Source organism: Lepisma saccharinum, chromosome 17, assembly GCF_977018435.1.
Source record: "Lepisma saccharinum chromosome 17, izLepSacc3.1, whole genome shotgun sequence".
Taxonomy (NCBI): Eukaryota; Metazoa; Arthropoda; class Insecta; order Zygentoma; family Lepismatidae; genus Lepisma; species Lepisma saccharinum.
Window position 1 is genome coordinate 2,914,120 of NC_139245.1, and position 25,913 is coordinate 2,940,032.

The 25,913-nt window shown below is 39.4% G+C and overlaps 1 protein-coding gene across 1 annotated transcript; it reads left to right on the plus strand.

The window, feature by feature from the left end:
- Window positions 1–233: 233 nt before the first annotated feature.
- Window positions 234–25,576, plus strand: LOC146001474 (epoxide hydrolase 4-like). The gene is made up of 6 exons (XM_083138836.1): window positions 234–636; window positions 15,096–15,220; window positions 16,488–16,600; window positions 19,030–19,198; window positions 21,421–21,575; window positions 23,034–25,576. The coding sequence occupies exons 1-6, from the start codon at window positions 439–441 to the stop codon at window positions 23,324–23,326; spliced, it is 1,053 nt and encodes a 350-aa protein (XP_082994962.1). The 5' UTR covers window positions 234–438; the 3' UTR covers window positions 23,327–25,576.
- Window positions 25,577–25,913: the final 337 nt, after the last annotated feature.

Below are 25,913 nucleotides of genomic sequence, written 5' to 3' on the forward strand. Positions count from 1 at the left end.
CAAAACAAGCTGTTGACAACTTCTTCACCAGCATACATAAAAATCCATCGCTTAAAAACACATAGGTTTTAAAAAAAAAATAATGATAATAGTCATGGACAATTTGCACGGTAATACTCATGGATCCCACTGTACAGCGCCTGGAAGTAGTAGTTTGTCTGACAGGCCCCTTTCGCTTCCGTTAGGCAATTGTCATCAAATTTCAGCCTACAGTGTTTTGTTTTAAAAATAGGTTGGCAGCACTGGTTGTGTCAGCTGATATGAGTACAAATGAAACCGAGAAAGATATAACTTTGATATTATTTGAGCTTTTTTTTAAAAAAACAATATGTGACATATATTCTCGGTTTTACAGAGTAACATTTCTATCAGTGCATAATTATTAAGAAAGTGTTTTTTCTTACCAAACGTAACAGAATCTGTGAAGTGCTGAAAGCCATGACTTGGTGGAAAAAGTTCCTTGTCATTACAATTGTATATACTATATCCGGGTTTTGGGGAGTAGTAGTATGTGTGTATATATTTGTTCAGACAATACTACATCCATTTTCTGCATGGAAACTAAAACGAAGAACAGTATTACCAAAATGCCTGTCTGATGATGACCTCGGACAACACGCCTTCATACAGTTGAAGGTAACTTCTGCCGTGTTCATTTATTATTTTATCACAGCTAGGTTAACTTCGGTATTGAAACTTAATTAATATGAAATAGAAAAAAAAGTATCTTCATACAATTTGATGCTTCGTTACAGAAGATATAGAACAGCCATTTGCAAAGGCAGTGTCCATTACTATCTTCACTAACCAGGGTAATTCTGACCCCCCTCCCACTTGAAGAGAAAGTGCTCTGTTTTCCTGAAACTTGGATCTTCATTCATTGGCAATAATTTTGATAACGGTTCGTTATATCGGAGATGCATTAAAATCGGATATTTTGTGTTTTGCATGGTTCGTACTTACCAACAATTGTGTATTGCAGAACTACATTATGCATGGGTAGCTTACGGATAGCCCCACGAACCATTTCCGATATGATTTGGTTAGTTTAGGCAAGCATAGTTAAAAAAGGGGGGGTAGGAAACACTGACAATGGGGTTACGACATCAAACGTATGCAGCATCTTGGCCACTTAGCGAAAGCAATAGCAATTGTGCGTTGGTGGATATTTCTCTTGAAAAATACATGATTTCCCGGTGAAATAGATTCCACGATGAAAGAAAATACCTCGACGAACGTTGGAAACCTTAGAAAAACTAATTTCTGTAAGTAGTTTCAGTAACAGTTTCACACATCAGAGACACATTTCTTCAATTTTACACAAGAAACTTCTTACGGAAATGAGTTTCTCAAAGGTTTACAACGTTCGTCGAGGTATTTTCTTTCATCGTGGAAATATTTGACCGGGAAATCATGTATTTTTCAAGAAAAATATCTCACCAACTCACATTTGCCATTGCTTTCATTTGCTTGCCTTACGTCAACCAGATGCTATGTACGTTTGATGACGTAAGCCCCTGTCAGTGTTTCAACCCCCCCTTTTTTTTTTTACTATGGTTGCCTAACTGAACCTTATCGGAAATGGTTCGTGGGGCTATCTGTCAGTTACCCATGCATAATGTATAATTTCCTCCGGTGATGAACACGATAGTAGGTATTTTTCGGTGAAGAAGGTTGAAACATTGTATACCCACAACGTGACTCAAGATGTACCCGCCATATTGTGTGTTCCGGAAGCGAAGAAAGGAATAAAAAAAAGCACTCAGAATGTGAAAAATTAGGTTTGTTTTCGTGTAAAAAGCATAATTGCACCTTACCAATATACAATTGGTAAGTACGAACCTTGCGAAACACAAAATGTTATTTTAATGTGGAATAATAAAATACTGGAAGCAGAATAAGTGGTAAGATCTGCAGATCTTTAAATAAGGTGTAACTTATAGTATGTTTCCACCCTTTATGGACTGGGTTCTTTAACCCTCATGTTCTGTAAACATGCATAGGTGCATGTAGTACACCTGTTCCGCAGCTCTTTAACTATCTTGAAGATATGAAATACACAGTGATTTATACTGATCATGAATGCAAAATGTTCTTTTCTTTGTCTTTCTTCTAAGATCAGCTGCAATTTTCTACTGCTCTTCAGAATTATGTAATATTTTAAAGTTAACACCAGTCGCATGCTTAGTGTACAGTTGTCCCCCATGTGCCTAAAAATGTAACAATTGAAGCAGTTCCTTGTTCACTTTCGGCACAAATACATAGTTACGTGTCCTTCCCTTTCTCACTAACCTATTTCCACATAACATTGGAATCTGCAGTGTGCTTACTTCTTTCGATGCATTAATATTTTTCTTGTTACGTATTTAGGCATGTGGGGATGCCTATACACCAAGCACACGACTGATGTTAGCATTGTAATATTACATGGCTTAGGAGTGCAGCAGAACTGTGGGTACTTGTTTACTATCCGTCGGACAGATTTCTTCTTTCTACAGAAGAAACTACTTACCGTAATAAGTTCCTGTAGTATTGTCTAACATCGGAAAGGTGTTTTGTGTGAAATTCAGGTAAGTTTTCCGTATCCTGGAAACGGATTTCTTCAAATTTAAAAGTTTGGGGCTCATTTGGGGGCAGGTGACTCCGACCAATTTCTAACATGCCTTTAACGGGGCGTCTATAGAAAAAGCCGGGGAGCCGGAGCGGAAGCGGGGCCACGTTAGGGGTTGGGGGCGGTAAGTCAATAACCCCAGGGGTGGAGCCCGGAATCGGTGGGTAATTTGAGTCAAAAATTTCAAACAAAAATATTTTTTTTGTTTAAATTTTCGCACCGATTCCAGGATGGATGGCCCCAAAAACCATTCACGGAATTTTCCGTGAAGCAGATAGGTAAGTACGAATGTCAAAAATTGACGAAACTCAGAAGTTATAGGTGTCCGACGGATAGTAAACTTTTACTGAACTGTGCTTAGAACAAAGACAAAGAAAGAATGTTCAGCTACACAAAAGCACTCATGTACAGTATAGTTCACAGTGTTGCAATCTCACAAAGAATATCAATGGGTGCCACCTGTACTTCATGTGCCTAAAAGCGGGTTACTGCTATGAAACCTCTCCAATGGGTTTGGAGGGAGGGACCAGGAACTCACAAGAAGTGAAAAAAAATAATTTATTCTTTGAAATACATGAAATGCATCTGGACATATTGTTTTGTGTGTAATTCAAATATGTCACATTCACAAAATAATAAATTTGAATGAAATGTCTTGGTAGTTTTGGAGAAATGACGCACAATATAACCATGTGGTCCTTGTACTATCGTAGGATCTGGTGATGGGTCATTTCTTAAAAGAAAGAACAAAATTTTGTGTTTGCGTTCCGGACCGTACAGGACCAAAACTGAATGTAGAACCTGTCCGGCTGTGAAGGACCAGAAATGAATGATGATCCAAACCGGTAGGATCTAAATGTAAGTGAAATTGTAGGTACCACTTACATCTCTCTGGTATGGATTGTGTCGCTACAGGGCAAAGTTCACCGCGATCCTCTTGGTAGTTGTAAAGAAAACACAGGCACACACACTGATAACTATAACTATGTATTATAAGGTATATGCACATAACACTTGATTACACTTCCCATGCACTCCTCTCTAGGGAAAACTGTTTACACGAAGTTGCAGCTGGTGTTACAACAACGCGCCACTAATGAAACGTAGCCACGTTGGGCTTACGGTATCCATAATTGTCCGCCACGGTTTCTGGCTGTGTCCCGAGTGGCCTCTCTACGCACACTGGCTGGAAGTAACTACCGTGCTAAAATGGCGGCAACTAGACACCGCGCTAAGATTGAATTAGCCAATGGGAGTGCAGGTTACTTAAGGCATTTGAAATACACAAATAAACAATTGAAGCTATATGCAATACAAAATATATAAAGAAAGAATAAACATGGTTACTTTTATAGATAAATCTCCAACATACTCCCCCCCGTTGGAATGTTCACATCCAACCTAACACTAGGGGATACATTGTCAATGCTTTAGCTCATGGAGCGTCTTCTTCCCAATGTGGTAAAGGCACAATTTTGCTTAATGCTCTCTTGTAGACTCCGTCTCTAGTACGAACGGTGACTACGCGCACTAGGTTATCCCTTCCCGGAAACACTTCTTGGACGACGCCGACTCTCCACGAGAGTGGTGGAAGATTGTCCTCCTTTAATAGCACTGGTGTGCCAGGCTTCAAATTCGACTGAACGGCTGTCCATTCCTGTCGCTGCTGCAGGCTATGCAGGTAGTCCTGAGACCACTTCCTCCATACTCGTTGCTGGAACTGCTGTATGCGCTGCCATCTGGATAATCTGTTGGCAGCCAGATCTGTAATGTTTGGTTCAGGAAATGAGGTTAGAGGACCTCCAATAAGAAAATGACCAGGGGTAATGTAGCTGAATTCATCATGAGAATCAGGGAGTGTGGAAAGAGGACGGGAGTTGAGGCAGGCCTCTATTTCGCATAGCAGAGTTACTAGTTCTTCGTATGTTAGCACGGCGTTTCCTGCTACTCTGCGAAGATGGTATTTCATAGACTTCACTGCACTTTCAAAAATCCCGCCGAATGATGGACTGCGTGGTGGAGAATACTTCCATTGGAAATTCTCTTCTGCTGCAAATCTGTTAATGTCCTTGTTGAATTCTTGTGATTGAAAGAGTTTACGTAATTCCTTCAATTCATTTTTAGCACCATGGAACGTCGTAGCATTGTCGCTAAAAATACTTGCACACTTTCCTCTTCTCGCGGTGAAGCGTAGTAGAGCTGCGATGAAGGCTTGTGATGTCAAGTCTGAGACAATCTCTAGATGAATTGCCCTTGTGGCAAGACAAGTGAAAACTGCAATGTAGCATTTTCTTGTGGATCTGCTTCTTGCGGCTCCGGTCTTGATGTGGTATGGCCCTGCGTAATCAACGCCTACGTGATGGAATGCCTTGCTGGGTCTCACTCTACTGGAGGGTAACTGCCCCATCAGCTGCTGGGCGGCTGAAGCCTTCAAACGATAGCATATGTTGCACTGATGAATGATCTGTTTGACCACCTGTCGTATGCGAGTTATCCAGTATTTCTCACGAAGTGATGATATGAGAAGCTGTGGACCAGCATGCATAAGTCTCTTGTGTTCTGATGCTATCAGAATTTTCACGAAATGACTCTTCGGATGAAGAATAATTTGATGTTTGCTTTGGAACTCCAATTCACTGTTTTCCAATCTTCCTCCGACACGAATTACCTTTTCATTGTCGAGAAATGGGTGAAGGTTCCTCAAAATGCTCTTGTTGTGTACTTGCTGCTTGACAGACAAATCTTTGATTTCCTGAGAGAAGAATGCACGTTGTGTTATCTTGATGCAGGCAAGTGTGGCGCCATGAATTTCAAAGGTGGTAAGGTCTTCACTCCTTTTATCTCTTGAGTTTCTGCAATTGCTGATGAACCTTTTGCAGAGTGACACTACTCTCAGTAGCTTGGATAAACTTGAATATCTAGATATGATTTCTTCTTCAGTTGTTACATGAGTGACCAATGTGGTAGCTGCTACCTTACGCTGCTCTGGAATAGTGTTGTCGTCTGGACTGAATGCTAAACTCGAGGATGGCCACTGTGTCTCGTCTTCTTGGAGCCAGCCGGGTCCGTGCCACCAAAGCTGAAGTGATCTGATTGTTTTTGCATCGACTCCTCGTGAGATCAGATCTGCAGGATTGTCTTTTGACGGAACGTGCTTCCAATCACTGACCTGTGTGAGTTCCTGTACAATTGCCACGCGGTTGGCAACAAAAGGTTTCCATTTACTGGCTGGTGACGCCAGCCAAGCTAGGACGATTTTTGAGTCGGTCCATAGGTGAATGGTGTCTATACATAGACGCAGTATGGGCAATGCTTTGTGTACCAGTTTGGCTAGTAGAACTGCCGCACATAATTCCAAACGTGGAAGAGTGGTTCTCTTCACCGGAGCCACCTTGGACTTTGAACACAATAAGTTCACACTTATGTGACCCTCTGAATCAATTGATCTTACGAAGAGAACACTGCCATAGTTTCTCTCTGATGCATCAGAGAAACCGTGAATTTGAACTTTATGGATGTCTCCTGGAGCCAAAACGAAGCGTGGTACTTTTACTTCGTTAATACATGTGAGCTGCGAATGAAGACGACGCCATGTTTTCTGCAAATCTATAGGAAGCGGATCATCCCATCCTACATTGCGGAGCCATAACTGCTGCAGGAATGACTTGTATGTTATCACCACTGGCGATATTAGTCCGATTGGATCGAACACTTGTGCAATTATGCTGGCAACTTGGCGCTTTGAGAAGATCTTCAACGAGCCTACATCCACTGTTGTGGAGACCTTGCTGTCCATGAGAAATTCGTCCGTGGATGGGCGCCATGAAATTCCCAATGTTTTTGTGCCTTCTGTGTCGAATTGCACTAGATCCTGTACTGCCTTCAATTCTTCTGGAATAGATTGCAACACTGCCTTGCTATTGGAGCACCATTTACGTAGATTGAATCCTCCCTTCTGGAGTAATTCTGTGAGACTTTCACGCAGCTTTATTGCACCTTCAATGCAATGATTTCCTCCCAGAAAATCGTCAACGTAGAAGTCATGTGTCAAGACATGAGTGGCTACTGTGAAATTTGATGATTCATCTTCTGCCAACTGTTTGAGGCATCTTGTGGCCAAGAATGAACTTGAAGTTAATCCATAAGTGACTGTGTTCAAACTGTAAACATGGATCGGTTCGTCACGTGATGCTCTCCATAAGATGCATTGAAGTGGTCTGTCTTCTGAATGCATGTTAATTTGCCTATACATTTTAGCCGTGTCTGCAGTCAGTGCGATTTTGTGACTACGAAATCTGAGCAGGATTGAAAACAATTCTTCTTGTATCGTGGGACCAATCATTTGTATACTGTTCAACGATTCCCCCGTAGTTGTGGGCGAGCTTCCATCAAAAACCACTCTTAAACGTGTAGTTTTGCTTGATTCCTTGATCACACAGTGATGTGGAATGTAGTACCTTGTCTCCTTGTCTCTGGATACATCTTCCAATGTCCCAATTGGTTGCATGTGTTTGAGTTGTTGGTACTCGACCATGAATTCTGTGTACTCTCTTTTCAATTCCATGTTCCGATCCAGTCTTCTTTCTAATTGGTTAAATCGTGAAATCGCTGTTTGCAGAGAGTCACCAAGAACAGATCTGTCCTTCTTCAAGGGCAGCTTGACTGTGTATCGACCTTCTCGATCACGAGATGTAGTTTCCTGGAAATGTTTTTCACAGGTGATTTCTTCTGGCGAAGGCAACTTATCATGGAATTCCTCCAAATCCCAAAATCTCTGTAAATGGAAATTGACTGTATCTTCTGTGCGAACAAAGAATGACTTCGAAGGTCCGTTATTAGATGGTGCATTGGGAATCCTTCCTGCTACAATCCATCCAAATTCGGTGTTTTGCAACGCTGGATAGTTTCCTGTTCTTGAAAGTTTCTCTGGCTTGAGAATCGTGTAGAACACATCTGCAGACAGAAGTAGGTCAATGTTGCCAGGTGTATGGAAGCTAGGATCTGCTAAATGTATGTCACTCGGAATTCCCCATGTGGAAGTTTCGAGCCTCTGCGCTGGCATCGAACCTGTGATGTTTGGCAAGATGGAACAAGATACATCCATGGTGAATCCACTTATGCTGGATTTAATCTGAGTCTCCATGGTGTGAAAGGCTTGCACTGTAGCTTCATTTATCCCTTGGATAGGAATTCGGCGTTTTTGTTTCTTGATGCGTAGCTGCTGAGCAAGGTGCTCTGTCATAATATTACTCTGCGAGGCTCCATCCAAAAGTGCACGACATGGGAGCCACTCGCCGTATGCGTTCTTAATTTTTATGACTGCAGTGGCTAGGAGAACTTGCGAAATTTCTCTGTTCTTGACAGAACAATATGTTGCTTTAGTCTGGGCATCATTATCCTGAAAACGAGTATCATCGCCTACTGCCGATTTACTGGGCTGCTTCTGTGTTTGACGTTCTCTGATGTTCTTATCTTCATGAAGAAGGGAATTATGTTTCTCGCCGCAATACTTGCAAGATCCTGCCTTGCATCCTGACCTAAATCCCTGGTGATCTGACTGTCCAAGACAATTGAAACAGATCTGGTTTTCTCGAAGAAATTTGTACTTCTGAGCTATAGTAGCTGCTTTGAAAGAACTGCACGCAAACAGCGGATGCTTATTATTCTTCATAGTATCCTTGCAATACAGGCATGAAGGAGATACAGTAGAAACATACGATCTTGAAGGAGAAGGATGCGCAGATTTGTGACTTTGTTGTTTGGTGTTGCCACTAAACTGTGGTTTGAATGTTAATTTTTCATTGGAAATTGGTTTGAATTTCTCCAAAGCCTTGGTTCTGTGCTCTAGAAACTGAAACAAACTGTCAAGAGTGGTGAATTCAGAGTCATTCACTTCTAATTCAAAAGCTTTTCGGGTGGTGGCATCAAGCTGAGAGGTAAGATGTTGAACTAACACTATATCTGATAGTGAACTATCTCCTGCTAATAATTTTAACGCTGAGATGGAACTGATTGCTGTGTTTGTGAACGCTCGCAACTCTTCTGCGTTTTCTCTCGACACTGGTTTTATATGCAAAATATCATTGATGTGTGAAGCAGCTATGAGACGCTTGTTGTCAAAACGCTCTTGGAGTTGTTTCCACGCTACACCGTAGTTGGATGCTGTAATTGGTATGCTTTCAATGATTTGCAATGCCTCACCCTTCAGTGCGACACGTAAATACTGGAATTTCTGAATATCTGAAATATCCGAATTATCATGTATGAGCGAAGAAAATGTGTCTTTGAATGATACCCATTGGGTGTAATTTCCACTGAAATGTGGAAGCTCTATTAACGGCAACTTGACTTGAGACTTGCACGAAGCCCTGTGTTCATTTTCCGCTCCGTCTGTATTTGAATGATTTCCCTCAATTAATGTTAGCATCTGCGACTTGAGATCGAAATATGAAAGTTCGATTGTCTCTCGAACTGCCGTGTGTTCATCGTCTGTGGCTTCAAATTCAATGCAATCCTGAATTTCTTCTATCTTGGGCCATAATGTGTTCAGTTGCTCCAGCCGAACCTTGATCTGTTGAACGTTCGGCGCCTCTGGATCAACACTGCTAATATACGACTGCAATCTCGTTATTTGCCCCCTGTAGGCGGCACGTTGCTTTAGAAGATGTGCTAAGTCTGCCATGCCTCAAGGTGGGAGGGACAAGCAATGCGTATTGAAATGAAAGGAAAAAGTGAGGAAATATTGAACCAAACACTGTTGTACTCACCGATCTGGCATTCACTGGACCATCTGGGCATCTGAAATCCTGGTTAGGCTGCAACACTGCAGGTAGTCGTTGACACTGACGAGTACTGGAACAGCTGATGCACGGTCGCCATGGTGATGTCACGTCTGCACGCGTGGGCTGCTTGATGCAACTCTCCGCGATACGTTTCTCCTCGCTCCCGCACGAAAACGAACGAAAAAAAGCCAGTCCCGCGGGGGAACAGAAAACTGCAGTCTAAAAATAACTCAGCGACACACCAGCGGTGTATGACGTCATGTCACTGGTCGCCGACTGTTCCTCACACAGTGGGAGGGGACAAGGGAGAGGAGTGTGAAACGTCACTGACAAGCGAACAACGAGAGCGCTGTCGGCTCGGGGAAGTCCCGATCGTGTTCTTCAGCCACGTGGAAAATATCTCGCGCGCTACAACGAATGACGTAATGCTTTCAATAACTTGCAGTTACTGTACTTGAAAATAAAGTTTGCACAACACAATGTCACTAAAATCACTGATAGTAACGTACCTCATGTTCAATACAAAGGAGATCGCGGCCTGCGGAGGACCAAAATGTTTGCGTTCCGGACCGTACAGGACCAAAACTGAATGTAGAACCTGTCCGGCTGTGAAGGACCAGAAATGAATGATGATCCAAACCGGTAGGATCTAAATGTAAGTGAAATTGTAGGTACCACTTACATCTCTCTGGTATGGATTGTGTCGCTACAGGGCAAAGTTCACCGCGATCCTCTTGGTAGTTGTAAAGAAAACACAGGCACACACACTGATAACTATAACTATGTATTATAAGGTATATGCACATAACACTTGATTACACTTCCCATGCACTCCTCTCTAGGGAAAACTGTTTACACGAAGTTGCAGCTGGTGTTACAACAACGCGCCACTAATGAAACGTAGCCACGTTGGGCTTACGGTATCCATAATTGTCCGCCACGGTTTCTGGCTGTGTCCCGAGTGGCCTCTCTACGCACACTGGCTGGAAGTAACTACCGTGCTAAAATGGCGGCAACTAGACACCGCGCTAAGATTGAATTAGCCAATGGGAGTGCAGGTTACTTAAGGCATTTGAAATACACAAATAAACAATTGAAGCTATATGCAATACAAAATATATAAAGAAAGAATAAACATGGTTACTTTTATAGATAAATCTCCAACATTTTGAAAAGATTATATCATAGGCCCCTCAATTTCTTCCACCTGGGTAACATTAACTTGTCTAGTTTAGGAGAACACTTATATGTTCACTTGCATCATTGTAAGTTATTTCATATTAATATTTATTTATTAATTAGGTATGACTAGATGACCGGACCCCTCTCCGATTTTGTTCATATTTGACATACTTACTAATTGAGGCCTTCTAATGATGAATCTGAAGTTAAAATTTGTTGGAAAGTCTAGAAATTGCAAAATAATTGCAAACCATTGACGCTATCCCCACGAACCATTGACGAGTGGTTAGGTTAGTTTTGCTTAGATTAGGCAAACATAGTTAAAATTTGGTGTTGTGGTAGTATCAGGAATATATATATTTCCTTGTGAAGCAAAAAATGTCACGAAAATCAGGGGTCGGAAGTAGCGCGCTACTTGTAGCGTCGCTACTGTAGCTAGCTACAAAATTTGTAGCGGTAGCTGTAGCGGCACTACATTTTTTAAATTGTAGTTGTAGCGGTGGCGAAGCTACAAAATTCCTGTAGTTGTAGCGAAAATTTCGCTACAGCTACATTTTTCTCAGCATTTTGAGGTAATTTTTGAATGTGGCAACGGCCTCAAAAATAAATGACAATATTGCTTACTTTTGCAAGAGACTCAAAAAGACAAAGTCCATTACATGCAAATACAGATAATCTAGATTATAAATATCTTTATATCGCAGATTATAAATATCTGCATAATTTATTTCATTAGCATATGAATAATTCTAATATTCAGATAACTAACTGGCATATATGAATATATTCCGGCTAATAGCCATTTATTTTAGCTGCATCGATATTTTGGGGAGAATCATGCCTCATTTGCTACACCGCCAGGAAAAAATGCCCCGTTTATGCCACCCCTGGAACAAATCCTGTGGATATTGATGGCGTAACAGGCAGCAAAATATCGATAATTACTGTGTAAAGCCCAACTTACAGTGCAAAAACGGGCGATCCATTTTCTACTAATCTGACAAAGCAAAAGTGCCAGAAATCAATTATTCAGTTCGTTAACAGCATTGATCATTGTCAGTGTATAGGATCACACTGGCAAGAAATTATTGTTACAAGAACGATAGTGTTTCTGGAATTACAATTATTTTGGTCATAATGATTGTTTGCAAATTTCAAAATTACAATATGTTTAGAACACTCGGGTTTACACATCAGTTTCCTCAATATATTTTTATCATATTGTAAAAAGAACGTACAAGTTATTGACTTTCCTGCAGAAATGACATTTGTTTTGTTAAAATACACAGTTTTCAAATTTATGTATTTTTCCTACTTTTGCGTCCCTTTTCTGTAACTTTTTCTAATCATGGCAACGAGGATGCATTATTTATTTAGTTATTTTCTTATCTATGGCCCTTTTCTGCCACTTTTGGCTAATTTTGAGAATGGGGAAGAATGATTAGCAGAGTGGGGAATGGAGGAACAGGAGGATCCCATCTTCCCAACTATAGTGGAACCAGGAGCAAAACAACCTGCGCAGACCCGCGACTCCTGTGCACCGTACTCCGGCGAGGAGGGGAGGGGGAGAGAGGACCATGCTTCCTTATGGCCCGTGTTGAAGGGAAGAAGGGAAAGCTGTGTGGGAACTTATCGTCCAAGGTTTTTTTCCTTGTGGTCGATCTATAGGAGTCTTTCCTAGTGTTTGTTTTGAGTCCACTTTATGCACAAATCAGCTGATCAAGACTGATAAGATCCACCATGTGCCCTCCGCCGGGTATCGAACCTGGGGTCCTTTGAATACAAGGTGACAATTACAATTTCCACTGTGTCTTCGGGAAGCATTTCCAACAGAAAAACTTACCTAAAGCATTGTTCCAACTGTTTCTCATTTATACCATTAGAAGCATCTCCCAGCTATCCTCAAGGTTCGAGCAAATATCCGCCATCCCTCACTAAATATCACATGTTTATCTTATTCCCATTTTGTGCAACATGTTCTAGTGAATTTCGATACATGTGATATTCTTCCAATTAATTTTAAAAAGAAGTCTGTCACATAAATTTTTTTTCAAATGACAATAAGAACATCACGGATACGTGTAAGACCTAGTTTTTTTAATTGATATGCCACTTACAAAGGAACTTTATTCTCAAACACTTTATTAAAATTATGTAACTGAAGTAACACTGCTATAAAAATTATAGAATGAAGGGAATCATGGTAATAAATAACAGAATCTATTTTTCAGTACGTACAACTATCATACTAGGGCTTCTTTTGAATAGCCATGTAGTTGTTTAAGTTTTTAATACAGAAGTAGCGCAAAAGTAGCGAAGTAGCGAGTAGCGAACAGGAGTAGCGTAGCGAACTACTTTTTGGTAAATGTAGTTGTAGCTGTAGCGAAGCTACATTTTAGGATGAGTAGCTGTAGTTATAGCGAAGCTACTTTTAAAATGTAGCGTTCTGATCACTGACGAAAATTGACTGTTTCCATTCCGAAAAGTAACGCCTTATTTTCGCTTATTTTGCAATTTCTAGACGTTTCCGACAAATTTTAACTCCAGATTCATGATTAAGAGGCCTCAATTAATGAGTATGCCAAATATGAAAAAAATGGGAGAGGGGTCCAGTCATCTTAAGTCGTTCCATTAATTATTTATTCATATTAATTTTCTTACCTTGTACCTTATCAGACTGTGGTGTGAAATGTGTTTCTGATTATGGTGGTATATTAGAAGAAACTAAAATCAGCTGAGCTACCAAACCTACATTTAGCTTACTGTAAAACTGTACCTGAATTTTTTCTTCATTTAGATGTAGATGTGCTAGTGTAAAAATCCACACAGTAGTTTGCTTGGTAGATCAAGTACATAGCATGTGCAGAATACCTGATTGAGCTACAGTTGTCCCTCTTTACTGTCAATAATAGTATGTGTTGTGGATAGAAATATTTCTGCTTTAGATGGTGTGTGTTTAATAGTAGCACAGTGAAAATGACACAATGTTATGGATCACTTCTCACATCCTACCATCATTGTCTTATGCTGCTGCATGGGTAGACAAAACTAAAAATAATTCAGACCTAGCTCCTTTTTCTCAGTTGCCAGCATTTTCTTTTTGCAAATACAGTCTAAGAAGAAAACCACGAATCCGGCTAAGATAAAGCATATAATGTATTAATTAATTCAAGATATGGATTAAAAGTAATTAATTCTTACGCCAGAGTGGTCTTACTAAAGGACTCTAGGCTAGCAACAGCACAAACATTTATAATGTTTATTAAGCTGGTTTAACGATACACATGATATGGGGATGGAAATTTCCATAGGGGATCTCAAAATATATATATAAAAAATAGAAGTGAATTTTAAATTCGGGCATGAGATGAAAATTTTCAGGTGTCATGTCAATTGGACACCCTATATTTTGTCTACCCCTGTGCTGCTATCCTTCTAAAATGTAGGAATATACATTGTAGAATTTAAATGTCATGGCGGTACTTTTGCCCCTTTGTTCTCCCCTTGAGAAAGTGAAAGATTATGTTGTTTATGAACGTTTTGAGTTGTTTTTAGCTCATGGAAATGTGCTATCGTAAAGTAAAGTATGCTTGTTACCTTAGCGTGAATTAGAACAGCATGAAGGTTTTACGCAAGGGATTAGCACTCAACACAACATTCCACAACAGCAGCAGACTGGATATTGCTTACCGTTTCATAAATGTATTATAAAATAAAGTGAAACAAACATGAACGACTGAGAACTTACGAAACCAAAATAGAGGTGAAATTATCGTTGGGAGTGTTAGATTTATTGGTGTTTATAATTTTACGTCATTAGGTTAGGACTGTTATGTTTGGTGCTGATAGCAATTTTCGATGTTTTTGTTAAGTTAGGGGTTCTAATTTTGATGGTGTGATCTTTAGTTCTTTAGCTATTTCAGTGTGCATACAACCGGTTTATACTAATAAAAAGCAGCAAAAGTACTCAGAGATGGCAGGTTTTTACTTACCATACTTTGGAGTGAAATGTCTCCATTATTTTGTGTTTTCCACATGCTGGAACTAATTCTATATTACGTAAAACATCGAAATCTGTTGATTAAAAAAATATTCAATATGCCGGCGGATTGGTTAGCACATCGCGCTACAACGCCAGGGGTCCCGGGTTCAAATCCTGGCCTGGGCATGTATATTTGTGAGCATACATTCATCAATTTCATCATATCATCACTCATCCCCATCTTCGCAAATTAGCCAAAAGTGGCATAAAAAGCATAGTAAAATAAATCAAATCAAATATTCAATATAATTCTAGAGGGGGTACAGTGAATCGGCAGCCCTGTCGTGGCTTGACTAGAAATCTGTACCTGATGGAATCATTTTTTTCATTTGATTTCTACAGTGGAACATCTTACATTTCACAATAACCTATAATATGAAAGTAGTGTTGCCTGTTAAAATGTTAACCTTTCATAAAGCCATATTTTATGTTGCTTCCATCCTTTGTCCCTGCTTACAGCTTCTTTTATTTTCTTTAGGATGTTAAATTGCACTATGTGGAAAATGGAAGCAAAGAGAAGCCATTAATGATTTTGTTGCATGGTTTTCCTGAGTTCTGGTATTCATGGAGACACCAGTTGCGAGAATTTTCTAGAGATTATTGGTAATGTCACATTGGAAAATGGATTTTGGGCTTATTCTTTCTATTTATTTTGGTTTTCAGGCCTTTTTTGAAAAGAAAAAGACAATTTTTTTAAACATGCATCAATTTTAATGGTATCATATGTATCTTTTCTGGTATACACTTTCCAGTCTTTTAAATTCAACTCCATCATCCACATGAACTAACAGTGAATAGCAGTAAATCAACAGAGTTGTGCCTAATGCTATATAGAATTTGTAATATTAATAAAAATTGTGCTTGTAATGAATTAACCTTTTAATTCACTCAATGTGTCACCAAAATTCCTGTGTGTATTTCTCAAGAGCTATAAATAAATGTCACATTGTCTGCTTCACCACAGAAGCAAGCAAGAAAGATCTGGCATGTCAGCAAGGAAAGAGCAGTAATATGTAGAGGCTAATGGTCATATCAACAGGTGCAGGGTGTCTGCCAGTCATAAAATTAAGAAATCGTACTTCTTGTCAATAACTTTTGCTATCACAATGACTGATTGATGATTGATTTAGTTTATTTTACTTCACTTTTCTGCCCCTTTTTTCGAATTGCAAATGGAGGATGAATGGTGGTAAGATAAGATGAATGAAGGGACAATCACAAATTTATAGGGATGTCAACATGAGGCGTACATGCATCCAGATGCCAGAGCCTCACAGTCCAGAATGCATTAATAGATAAAGCAAGTCTAATTCTCTTAAATAGAGCTTCTGTTTTCATCTTCACTGGCCTTTTGGTAGGAGTTTTTCATTAAATAAATATTTTTCTTAATTGCCCGCTTCCAATTTTACTTAAGTAAGGGTTGATAAATAATGATTAAGAAAAATGAAGAAATAAGTCAAGAATTTTGGATTTGTTATTTTGGTAGACACCCTGGTGTGGCAAGCTTTGGCAAGGATTATATTGTCATCATATGACTTTGAATGACAGTACCACAGAAGATTTATTACTACTTACAATGTAACATTCATAAAATGTCAGCAGGAACTTTACTTTTCGCCAACTGTATCTGTCATCATTTTTTTATAATCAATAAATATTCAATTCTTTATCTATTTGACATAATTTCCTTGCCAGGGCAATTTTTTTTACTCTTTCTTCAAATTTTGCTGGCCTTAACTACATGTAAGCTAGATAATGAATACGTGCTGTTATATCATTGTTATCTGTAAAGGATGTAGACTGATTGTCAATGTGTTAGCTGTAAGCAAAATTTGTAAATGGTAAAATGTAAAGATATCTGCATTTATAGGGTTGTTGCTGTAGATCTACGAGGGTATGGAGAATCTGGAAAACCTGATGGTGTGAATTCATACAAAGCAGAAGCCATGGCAAATGATATTGCTCAACTTGTGACTGCATTAGGTTTGTAAACTTTTCCTCTGGGTTTTAAATCCAAACATGTATGAAGTATTACATCGTTCGGAAAGTAAGTTCTATCATGCAATAAAATGAAAAATATAAATAGTAATATCATGACCTTTATAGGGGTGAGAATATATACATGGTACAACATTCACAAATAATCGCCTTAAGAATTCAAGCACGCATCACAGCGAGATACCAAGTTCGTTATACCCCTATCATAGAATGTTTCCGCCTGAATGGAGAACCATTGGGAAACTGCATGTTTCAGTTCTTTGCCAGTACCATAATGTTTTCCAGCAAGGAATGCCTTAAGGTAGAGGAACAAATGAAAATCAGATATGGCAAAATCAGGACTGTAAGGGGGGTGTGGTAGTTTTTCCCAATGGAAGGTCATCAGGAGTTCCTGAGTTGCATTTGCCACATGCGGACGAGCATTGTTGTGGAGGAGAATGCCAAGTCGTTTGTTTTGGATTGCACGACGCAGGTTTTCAAGTGTCACACAATAGGTTTCGGCATTGATGTGCTGTCCACGCTCCATAAATTCCACAAGCAATACTCCATGCCTATCCTAAAACACAGTGCACATGATTTTTTTGTTCGTAAGCTTTGGTTTTGGTTGCGTTTTCTGCGGTGACGCACTTCGTTTCTGTTCTGGGGTTTCATGCAAAACCCATGTCTCGTCTCCAGTCACAATCCGATCCAACAACTCTTCCTCCTCCTCACTATACCCTTTCAAAAACTCTAATGCACTTCCCATTCTTTTCTTTTTGGCATTTTCAAAGAGCTGGTGAGGGACTCAAGGGTTACACAATTTGCGAAATTTCAAATTCACTGTTACAATTTCATACAGCACAGTTCTGGAGGTTTGTGGAAACTAACTACAGCTCAGACAAAGTGAAACGTCTGTTCTCCCTAATCTGCTCTTCCACTAAACGAAGCAAATTGGGATTTACAACAGACGGTCGACCACTTCGTTCTTCATCATTAACACATCACGGACCGCACCTTACACGTGGCAGGAGTTTGGATTGTCTGAAACATAACAACAACAACGCACTACTCGCCTGACCAATTTGCCTCAGACTGACGTCTGCACTTCGTCAAGGTTGTGGCTACACAAGGTGCATGCGCATTCACACTGCCCCACTTACAGTGCCACGGTATTCATCAGTGGAACTTACTTTGCGAATGACGTAATATAATGGGAATTGTAGTTTTGGCAATATCTGATAAAACCTTGCATCTTGTTCTACTAAGTCTGAAATTGTGTGTATTTCTATGTATGGTTATTAGACAAACATGCAGTGCACTAATCTACTTAAGTCGTGTGTTATATTTCACAAATCACATGAATTATGTTAAAGAAATAACAAATAAATTAGAATCATCTAATTAAGGGTCCATTTTGTTAAAAAATAAAAAGACTGCCATACTAATTTAACTACAGTAGAGTACTTTAACTACAGTAGAGTACTTTAATATTTTTTACTAGCTTTTACTATTTAGAAAGGAACAACAGTTCATTTCCCCCCACCCCCAAATTATCATTAGTACATTACGTTATGCTTAATTAAAGATTAAATTCTTGTTCTTACTTAAGTATATATTCAGAAAATCATGTCGTTATTCACTGTATCTGTAACTTTGTAATGATTTTTTTATACACAAGATTTGCAGTTTTTACATGGAAATAGTTTTATTTCACAACTTAACTATCCCAAAGTAATGCTTGAAAATTTATCATCACTATGCAAGCATTTTAAGTTGACTATAATTGAGTGCAAATTTCTGCCATTTTGTTATTCTTTTATTCATATATGCTGGCCCCCATGGTGGAGTGGTTAGGACATGGAGCTACGATGCCAGGGGTCCCAGGTTCAAATCCCAGCCTGGGCATGGATGTTTGTGAGTGTCCATTCATCAATTTCATCACATCATCACTCATCCCCATCTTCGCAAATTAGCCAAAAGTCGCACAAAAGGCAAAGTTAAAATAAAGCAAGTCAATCAATTTTATTCATATATGCAGTCCTTTGTTTATGATGGTATGCAACAGTACATACCAGGAATTTTTTTCATATTTTATACTTGTATATTTGTTATTTAGTGTCTTTTTGTGCCACTTTTAGCTAATTGCGACAACGAGGGTAATAATTAAATGAAATTTATGCAGGGATGCTCTCAAAGCATTCCATGCCTAGGCTAGGACTTGGACACAAGGAACTTGGTGGCAAGATTGAAAGTCGGCAACCAATTGATTTTTTTAAATCATTTTTTTTACATATATTAGAATAAAAACTAATAAGAATAATTCATATTCATTATGAATGTTTGCCAAAGATTGGTACATTAACGGTGCTTTATTGGTAGTAAAAAATTCATATTGGTACATCCCAAAAATATGGTCTGATTGTTCTTATTTGCAGGTCGCAATAAGTGCGTCTTGGTAGGCCATGATTGGGGCGGAGTAATTAGTTGGCGAGTATTAAGTAAATACCCTGAACTGATTGAGTCCTGTATCGTAATGGCCGCTCCACATCCACAGGCATACATGAAACTTGTGTTGTCGTCATTTTTTCAATTCCTGAAAGCATGGTGAGTGTAAGCTTTTGGTTTATATGTCATTTTCACTGTAAATATTACTAACTAAACTCTCTAGCCTTCTTAAACCTGAAGGTTTATGGCTGCATCAACACAAGCCTTCCATCTATCGATATCCTTGGCAAGGGCAATCCAATCTTTTCCATCCTTACCGATTTCCTTTAGATCACTCTAAATGTTACATATAAAAGAAACTAGATACAGATTTTTTAAATTTTTTATTAATGACAACTACAACATCTCAAAGGGCTGAAATATATCTATTGTAATTAGAAGTTCTTTATTCATGGGCGAAGTTCAGCCTGCAGCTGATCTACCACTATTTTCTGATTCAAATCTGCTCATGTATTTGATATCGATTTGAATGCAAGAATGCTGAATATAGTCATATGTACTGAGGCTCTGTCTCTTCTCATCAAGAAGTACCTTTGTTACTGCCCTTTTAGAGCTGTTGTATGTCGCACACGAGGTAGCATCTGGTAGTAGAGTATTCAAACAATATGCAGAGACAGAGATGACAGGAATATAGATTTTGAAAAGAACCCCAGATAAAGATTTCTGCAGTCGTGTAGTTGTGTATTTCATGTCTAAATTGTAGTGTGTCATATAAGTATGTCGGTGTTTTTGTTTGCAGATTTTTAATATTATGCAGGCCAGATGTAGTGTTACACGGCGTGAGATAAAATATGGTAAAATCATTTGTCACCCTCAAGTAGAGTCCAGTCATGCCTTTACTGTCATACAATAGACTCGGTGCAACAGCAGGAAACCAAGGCCTCCCCGATGGAGCAGTGGTAGTGCTGTTGCCTTGCAATCAAGGGGTCCTGGGTTGAATACCTGGTGGAGGCACTTAGTGGTTCGGATCCAACTTTAAACTGTAGGTCCAGTCCCGATTAGCCTTACTGAGCACAAAGTGGACTTAAAACAGCAACTCAAACAGCAGGAGACTTTCCCAGATTGACACACTTTCTTCTTTTCTTGATTCACTTCTGACGTCACGGGAATTAATTTCCCTTCTCATTGAATATGTGCCCTTGTACCTAACTAACACTTATTAATTGTCCACCTTGGTCATTAATAAATTCTTGTTTTCTTACCCTTTTTACCAGGTGCCAGATAGCTAGCTACCTGTTAATAACTAGGAACGAAAAAGTAAAAGTCTTGTCACTTTGTTTTTACTCTTCCTTCATTTTTTCTTGACAGTGATTGGAAGGAACTTATGAAGCATGATAAATGTAATGTTTTTTTGTGCTTTTTAAAAATTTTGTTCTAAGCTACCCACGAGTAAGAGCATTCCTTGTTTTGTTAAGAAAACTTTGTAAGGGGATTCATATTATTTATTTTCTGCACCTTTGCTGTTTCATCCAACTTGGTAGCCAAGCACAATGACATGATTTTTTATAATTTTATTCCAGGATGACAGCACAGAAAAGTGGATGCTATGTGCTATGTGCTATGTGAAAAGCAACCAGTGACAAAACATGTGTTTTTCATCTACTATAGCCAAAATGGATTGTAAGAAGTTTTAGACAAAAAATTTAAACACTTGGGAAGAGTGATCAAATTTTGATCAGCAGCAAATGTCTGCAAGCCTAGAAGTAAGATGGAGTACTATACCGCATTTGTTACAACCTGTTTCCTGCACTAGAGATCTCTTGACAGTTTTGGTGCCAATGAGAGATTAGGAAAAAGTTGTCTGCTAGGCAGTGAGGAGTGAATGGAAGCCAGAAGAAAGGCTCTTACGTAGATGCTGTTGCTACATAGTGGTCTAACTCCCACATGTTTTGCTTGTGTCCGCAAGAAGCTTCTTTTATAAGGGTGGTGTTGAATTTATGCATTCCTGTATAACTTATGCGCAACCTAACTTTGGCTTCCCCCAACGTGGGGCTCACTCTGTCTACAGCAGCAACGCCGTGTGGTTTCTGCTCGAAATACCAACGATTGGCTAGTGTGGGAAATGTCACACGATGTACCAAACACAGTTTAAATCTAGCTTTCCACAAACTGCTGCTCTTGTGTTAGAAGATGGTATCCTTAAAATAGATTGTAGGTTTAATGAAAAGAAAGTCAACAATGTAACAGATGTTTCTTGTAAATTTATACATTGAGTGAGTGCTTTGTAAATGTAGGATAATTTTTATGCCTTATGATTTGGTGTTGTTTTGATATAAATGTTACATATTCGCATTTAAACTTCCAAGCATTCTTTCTTACAGGTACATCTTTTTTATTCGTATCCCATACCTGCCTGAAATAGCTCTCAGATGCAATGACTATCAAATTTTTGATATCGTATTAAGGCACAATAAACCAAGAAGCAAAATAACACAGGATGACATTGAAGCATATAAATATACTTTTCAGAAACCAGGTATGTTTACTTTTTAACTATTTTTTTCTATAAATTAAACCTCGAGTGATTTTCTTGCTTACGATTTTTATAAAATACATTGCAGGAATTAATTTCTTCCTGACGTAACATTGCTCTATTATTCTTTCCACATTGGTTACAGACAAGAATAACACCTATGTGGTTTCACTTGGTTAGTAGCACCAATGACATTCATCCTCATACTTGACTCTACTCCATCTTTCATATTATTGTTGTTCCTTGCTCAACCAAGGGTCCTATGGTTTTCACTTGTTGATTTTTTTTTTTGTTAGTTTTCATGCTAGGGTGTAAAAGTTGACCCCGTTCAAAGGCACCCACATGTCAACATCTCTTGCACGTGTAGCAAACTACATGCTTGAAGCTGTGGTGCCCATGTCCATAGCCAGTATGGATTGTGTGTTGTCATCTATGCGTTAAGTACCACTTCAGAGTCTCGGCTTTTATCATCATTTTGGTTTTGGTGTTTCACTTTCCTTTAATATGTTCATGATAAGGAGTTCATCTCCAAAATATTAGTTCTTTAAATTTACTCTCTTAATATGACTTATGTTGCCATATTAAGAGAAGGTGGAAAATAACACCAGCGCTGATGCACCCATGATAATTTTTAAGAAACAAATAAAATAATAACAAAACGAACAAATTGGGACAGGTATGAAGTATCTGTGATTTGAAAAATTGTGTTCAGTTGATAGAATGTAGAAATGTCTTAACTGCTTTATGTATTGTTGATGTTTCCAAATTTTGGGCAAAATTATGCATAAAAATAGTGTAGCAAAAATGGATCCATGATGATGACTTTGCATTTCTGCCACTTTTTGCAAATTGCAAAAATGAGGATGAATTGGATGAAGGGACAATCACGTACACACAAAACAAGCCCCACCGAGAGATTATGCTGACTGTAAGTCCAGACTCCAGAGCCTTTCTAGTCTGCAAAATGCAGCCCAGGCATGTACTACATACGTTTGGGTGTCTTCGTGCACTCCGATTCTTCATCATATTGTAATCATTACTTAACTCATAAGTGTGAGCAGCGGTGGTCTAATCAGTAGAGCATCTGACTTCCATGTGGAGACCTGGGTTCAATTCCCAGGTTGGGTGAGCTACGGTCTGAATTTTTACGGCCTTATCCCCACATAAAGTGGCTCTGGAGCTCACCCAGACTCAAATCAATGAGTACCTGGCGGTTCAAGGCATCTAGAGCATGGTGCTGATCACATCACCTCCAAAGTGACAGATATCGAGAATGTGTGGGACCCTACCCCCACAAACCCCTAAAAGTGCTTTCATGGAACAATGCTACATGCATGGGGAATTTTACCTTACCTTACTCATAAGAGTACATATCCATTTTCATTTGCGGAATGTATGTCCATAACCTTATTTCTGTGAAATGACTATATTACTAATTTCATGCTCCGTGGACATTTTCAGGTGCTTTCACTCCACCTTTGAATTACATGAGAGCTCTCCCTTTGACAACCGTGCCACCATCAAGACCCAAGTCTACAAAACAGCCAATAACTGTGCCAGTGCTCCTTTTGTTTGGAGAGAAAGACGACTTCCTTCACCATGACTTACTGAAACTGTCGAAGAAGTATGTGGCCAACTTGCGTACGGAAATCGTGACGGGTGCGAACCACTTCATGCAGCAGGATCAACCAGAAGTCACAAATGCGCTGATGAGGAGCTTTCTGCAGGAAGTATCTTTTAAAACAAAGTTGTGAACCATGGGTGGTTCAGTCAGTCAAAAGCCATGTTTATCTGGTGGGGAATTTAGAATAGTACAAAAATGAGGGATATAGGGTACATTCACCAGGCACAGGGTGGCTACTGTAAGACTGTGATAAAATTCAAGTATAATTCCTGGTTTTCAAGGAAAACTTTCCAAAAAAATTCATGGCTAAAAGTTCAAGGGTACAGGCAAATGTTTCCTTTATTTAAACCTTTCTTATTACCGTGTGTAATCGTAAGAATATTACGGAAATGCTTATGATTACACAAAATAATATAATAACACTTTCGTCTGCAAGAAGAACGAACTGATGCTAGTGCAGTTGAATTTCGATCATAAAGAAACTTGTAGCTTACACACTCCAAAAAGGTTAGGTCTGGCCAGAGATGTCCAGCAGCCTCCAGGAGCCGTGCAAGGCTGAGGCCTTGTGAGGCCGACCTTGAGCTTGGAGGCTGAGGCCGAGTTGGAGGTCAGAGGTTGAGGCCATGTGAGGCCGACCTTGAGCTTGGAGGCCGAGGCCGAGTTGAAGGTTGGAGGCTGAGACCAAGATGGAGTTCGGAGGCTGAGGCCATGTGAGGCTGGAGGTTGGGCCTCGCAAGCAAATCAAATGACCAGCTCTCTCTACATGATAGCAGAATCCGATTTGCATCTCGCTTCCAATGGATTGTACTACAGGAATTTTTATGAAGTTCGGACTTTGTGAAACTGTCTTTGTCCTTCAGAAAGGAAGCTCGCCTTCTACCAGTTGTTGATATGAGCCATGGTAGACGTGATTTTTGGTCTCGAGTGTAGTTTGCATTCCTTTATTTGGCATCTCGCTTGGCGCTCTGTGGCGTAGGGTGCAGTCTGTTCCTTTTTCTCCATTTTTCTTTTGTCAGATGTTATTTCAAGTGTATTCTGGAAAGAAAGTCCGTAACTTCTGGACTATCTAGAAACCACATCCAGAAATTGTACAGTCGTTGTCGCGTGCCTCCTGGAAAGGAAAGTATGCCCCTGTTCACCACCTGTGTTAGGAAACGCGAGGACAGCAGACTATAACTGAGGTGTTTATGTTCTGAAAAAAGTGAAAATACAGACACGTTCCATATCTCGTAAAATTCTATGTTAAATCTAACATGATTATTAATATTGTGTAATCATTAGCCCCTTCTCTTAACACACACAGGATTTCCCATGAACTGTAGAAGAAATTGGCCAACTTCTTGTCAGTTCAGACCAGAGATGTCCAGCCTCAGCCTCGTTCTCCAGAAACCTTGCGAGGCTAAGGCCGTGTGAGGCTGAGACCGAGTTGGAGTTCGGAGGCTGAGGCCGACCTTCAACTCGAGGCCGAAGTCAAATGGCCATCTCTGGATCTGGTGCCTTCCCATGACTTGCTACATCTGTCAGATAGATTATTCTGCAAAGAACATTAATAAAGTATAGGTATTTGGAGATTTGATTTCTCTTTTGTTTTTCACTGCAGCTTTATTTTCCTTCCTTGATAAAAATGAAAGCTAAACTGTGAAACCATGCCACAGGGCATTCTAAATACGTATGGATTCAGTGGATTAATAAAAGCTGCAATTTTTCATGTATACGGAAAAAAATTCATGCAGAATTCACATATTATTCCCGGAAGCATTAATTCACACATAAATCGAAGAATTAAAGGAATTCCCTATGAGTAGCCACCCTGTAGGTAGTGAGTGGAATGTTTCATATTACAGGGAGGATGCATTCTATTTCTTTCACTATTCAGTTAGTGATGCATGTTTTACAGGAAATTTATATAATTGCATTGTTCTAATTGTCTGAAGATGCATTCTTCAACCAGTGTGACCAGTCATGATGAAACTATTAAATGTTCAGAATAACAGGGTGTCTACAATTCGTAAAAACAAAATTCCTTGATTTTTGCAGACCAAATCATTAGGCCAATTAGTGTACATGAACATACAGGGTGGTTCATATTGTATCTACCAGAATGCACATCCTTGAAGAGCTGGGAGTCAGCCAATTAGTATACCATGAAGCATTGGCTGGTGCAGACGTGGAGTGTAGCAGTGGAAGACTTCATCCAAACAGGCACTGATCACAGTCGCCGTGAAATATGCACTATTTCACAGGACAGGTTGAGACGTTGTCGTGAAAGCCTTCCCACATTGCCTCGAACAGTGCATCCAAGCAGAAGGACGACATTATTTTGAAGGTGCACTGATGTCTGTATTCTCCATATTATGCACTGTATTAAATACAGGGCTAGCATAAATGATTCATTCGTTTTGAAAAGGCTATATTTTCAAAAGTATTACACGTACGCACATGAAAGATAGATGAAAAGAACCACAAACTCACCAAGTTTGTATTGTGTATTCCAGGTGGCAGCACGAGATCATTATCTTTTTCTATTATCTATTATTTCGCTGCCAAGTTGATATTCAGCGATGGAGCAACGTTCCACTTATCCGGGAACGTGAATCGCCATTATGTGCGATTCTGGGGCACGGAAAACCCACGTGCAGTCGTGACAGTTGAAAGAGATTTGCCAAAGGTGAATGTTTTCTGTGCAGTGTCACAAACAAAGATGTATGGGCCGTTTT

What these genes read in the sequence shown, in the direction of transcription:
- LOC146001474 (XM_083138836.1), top strand. Translation starts at nt 439, where the DNA reads ATGACTTGGTGGAAAAAGTTCCTTGTCATTACAATTGTATATACTATA. An exon ending in ACGCCTTCATACAGTTGAAG is followed by an intron (nt 637 to 15,095) that starts GTAACTTCTGCC and finishes TATTTTCTTTAG; the next exon opens with GATGTTAAATTGCACTATGT. An exon ending in TTTCAATTCCTGAAAGCATG is followed by an intron (nt 19,199 to 21,420) that starts GTGAGTGTAAGC and finishes TCTTTCTTACAG; the next exon opens with GTACATCTTTTTTATTCGTA.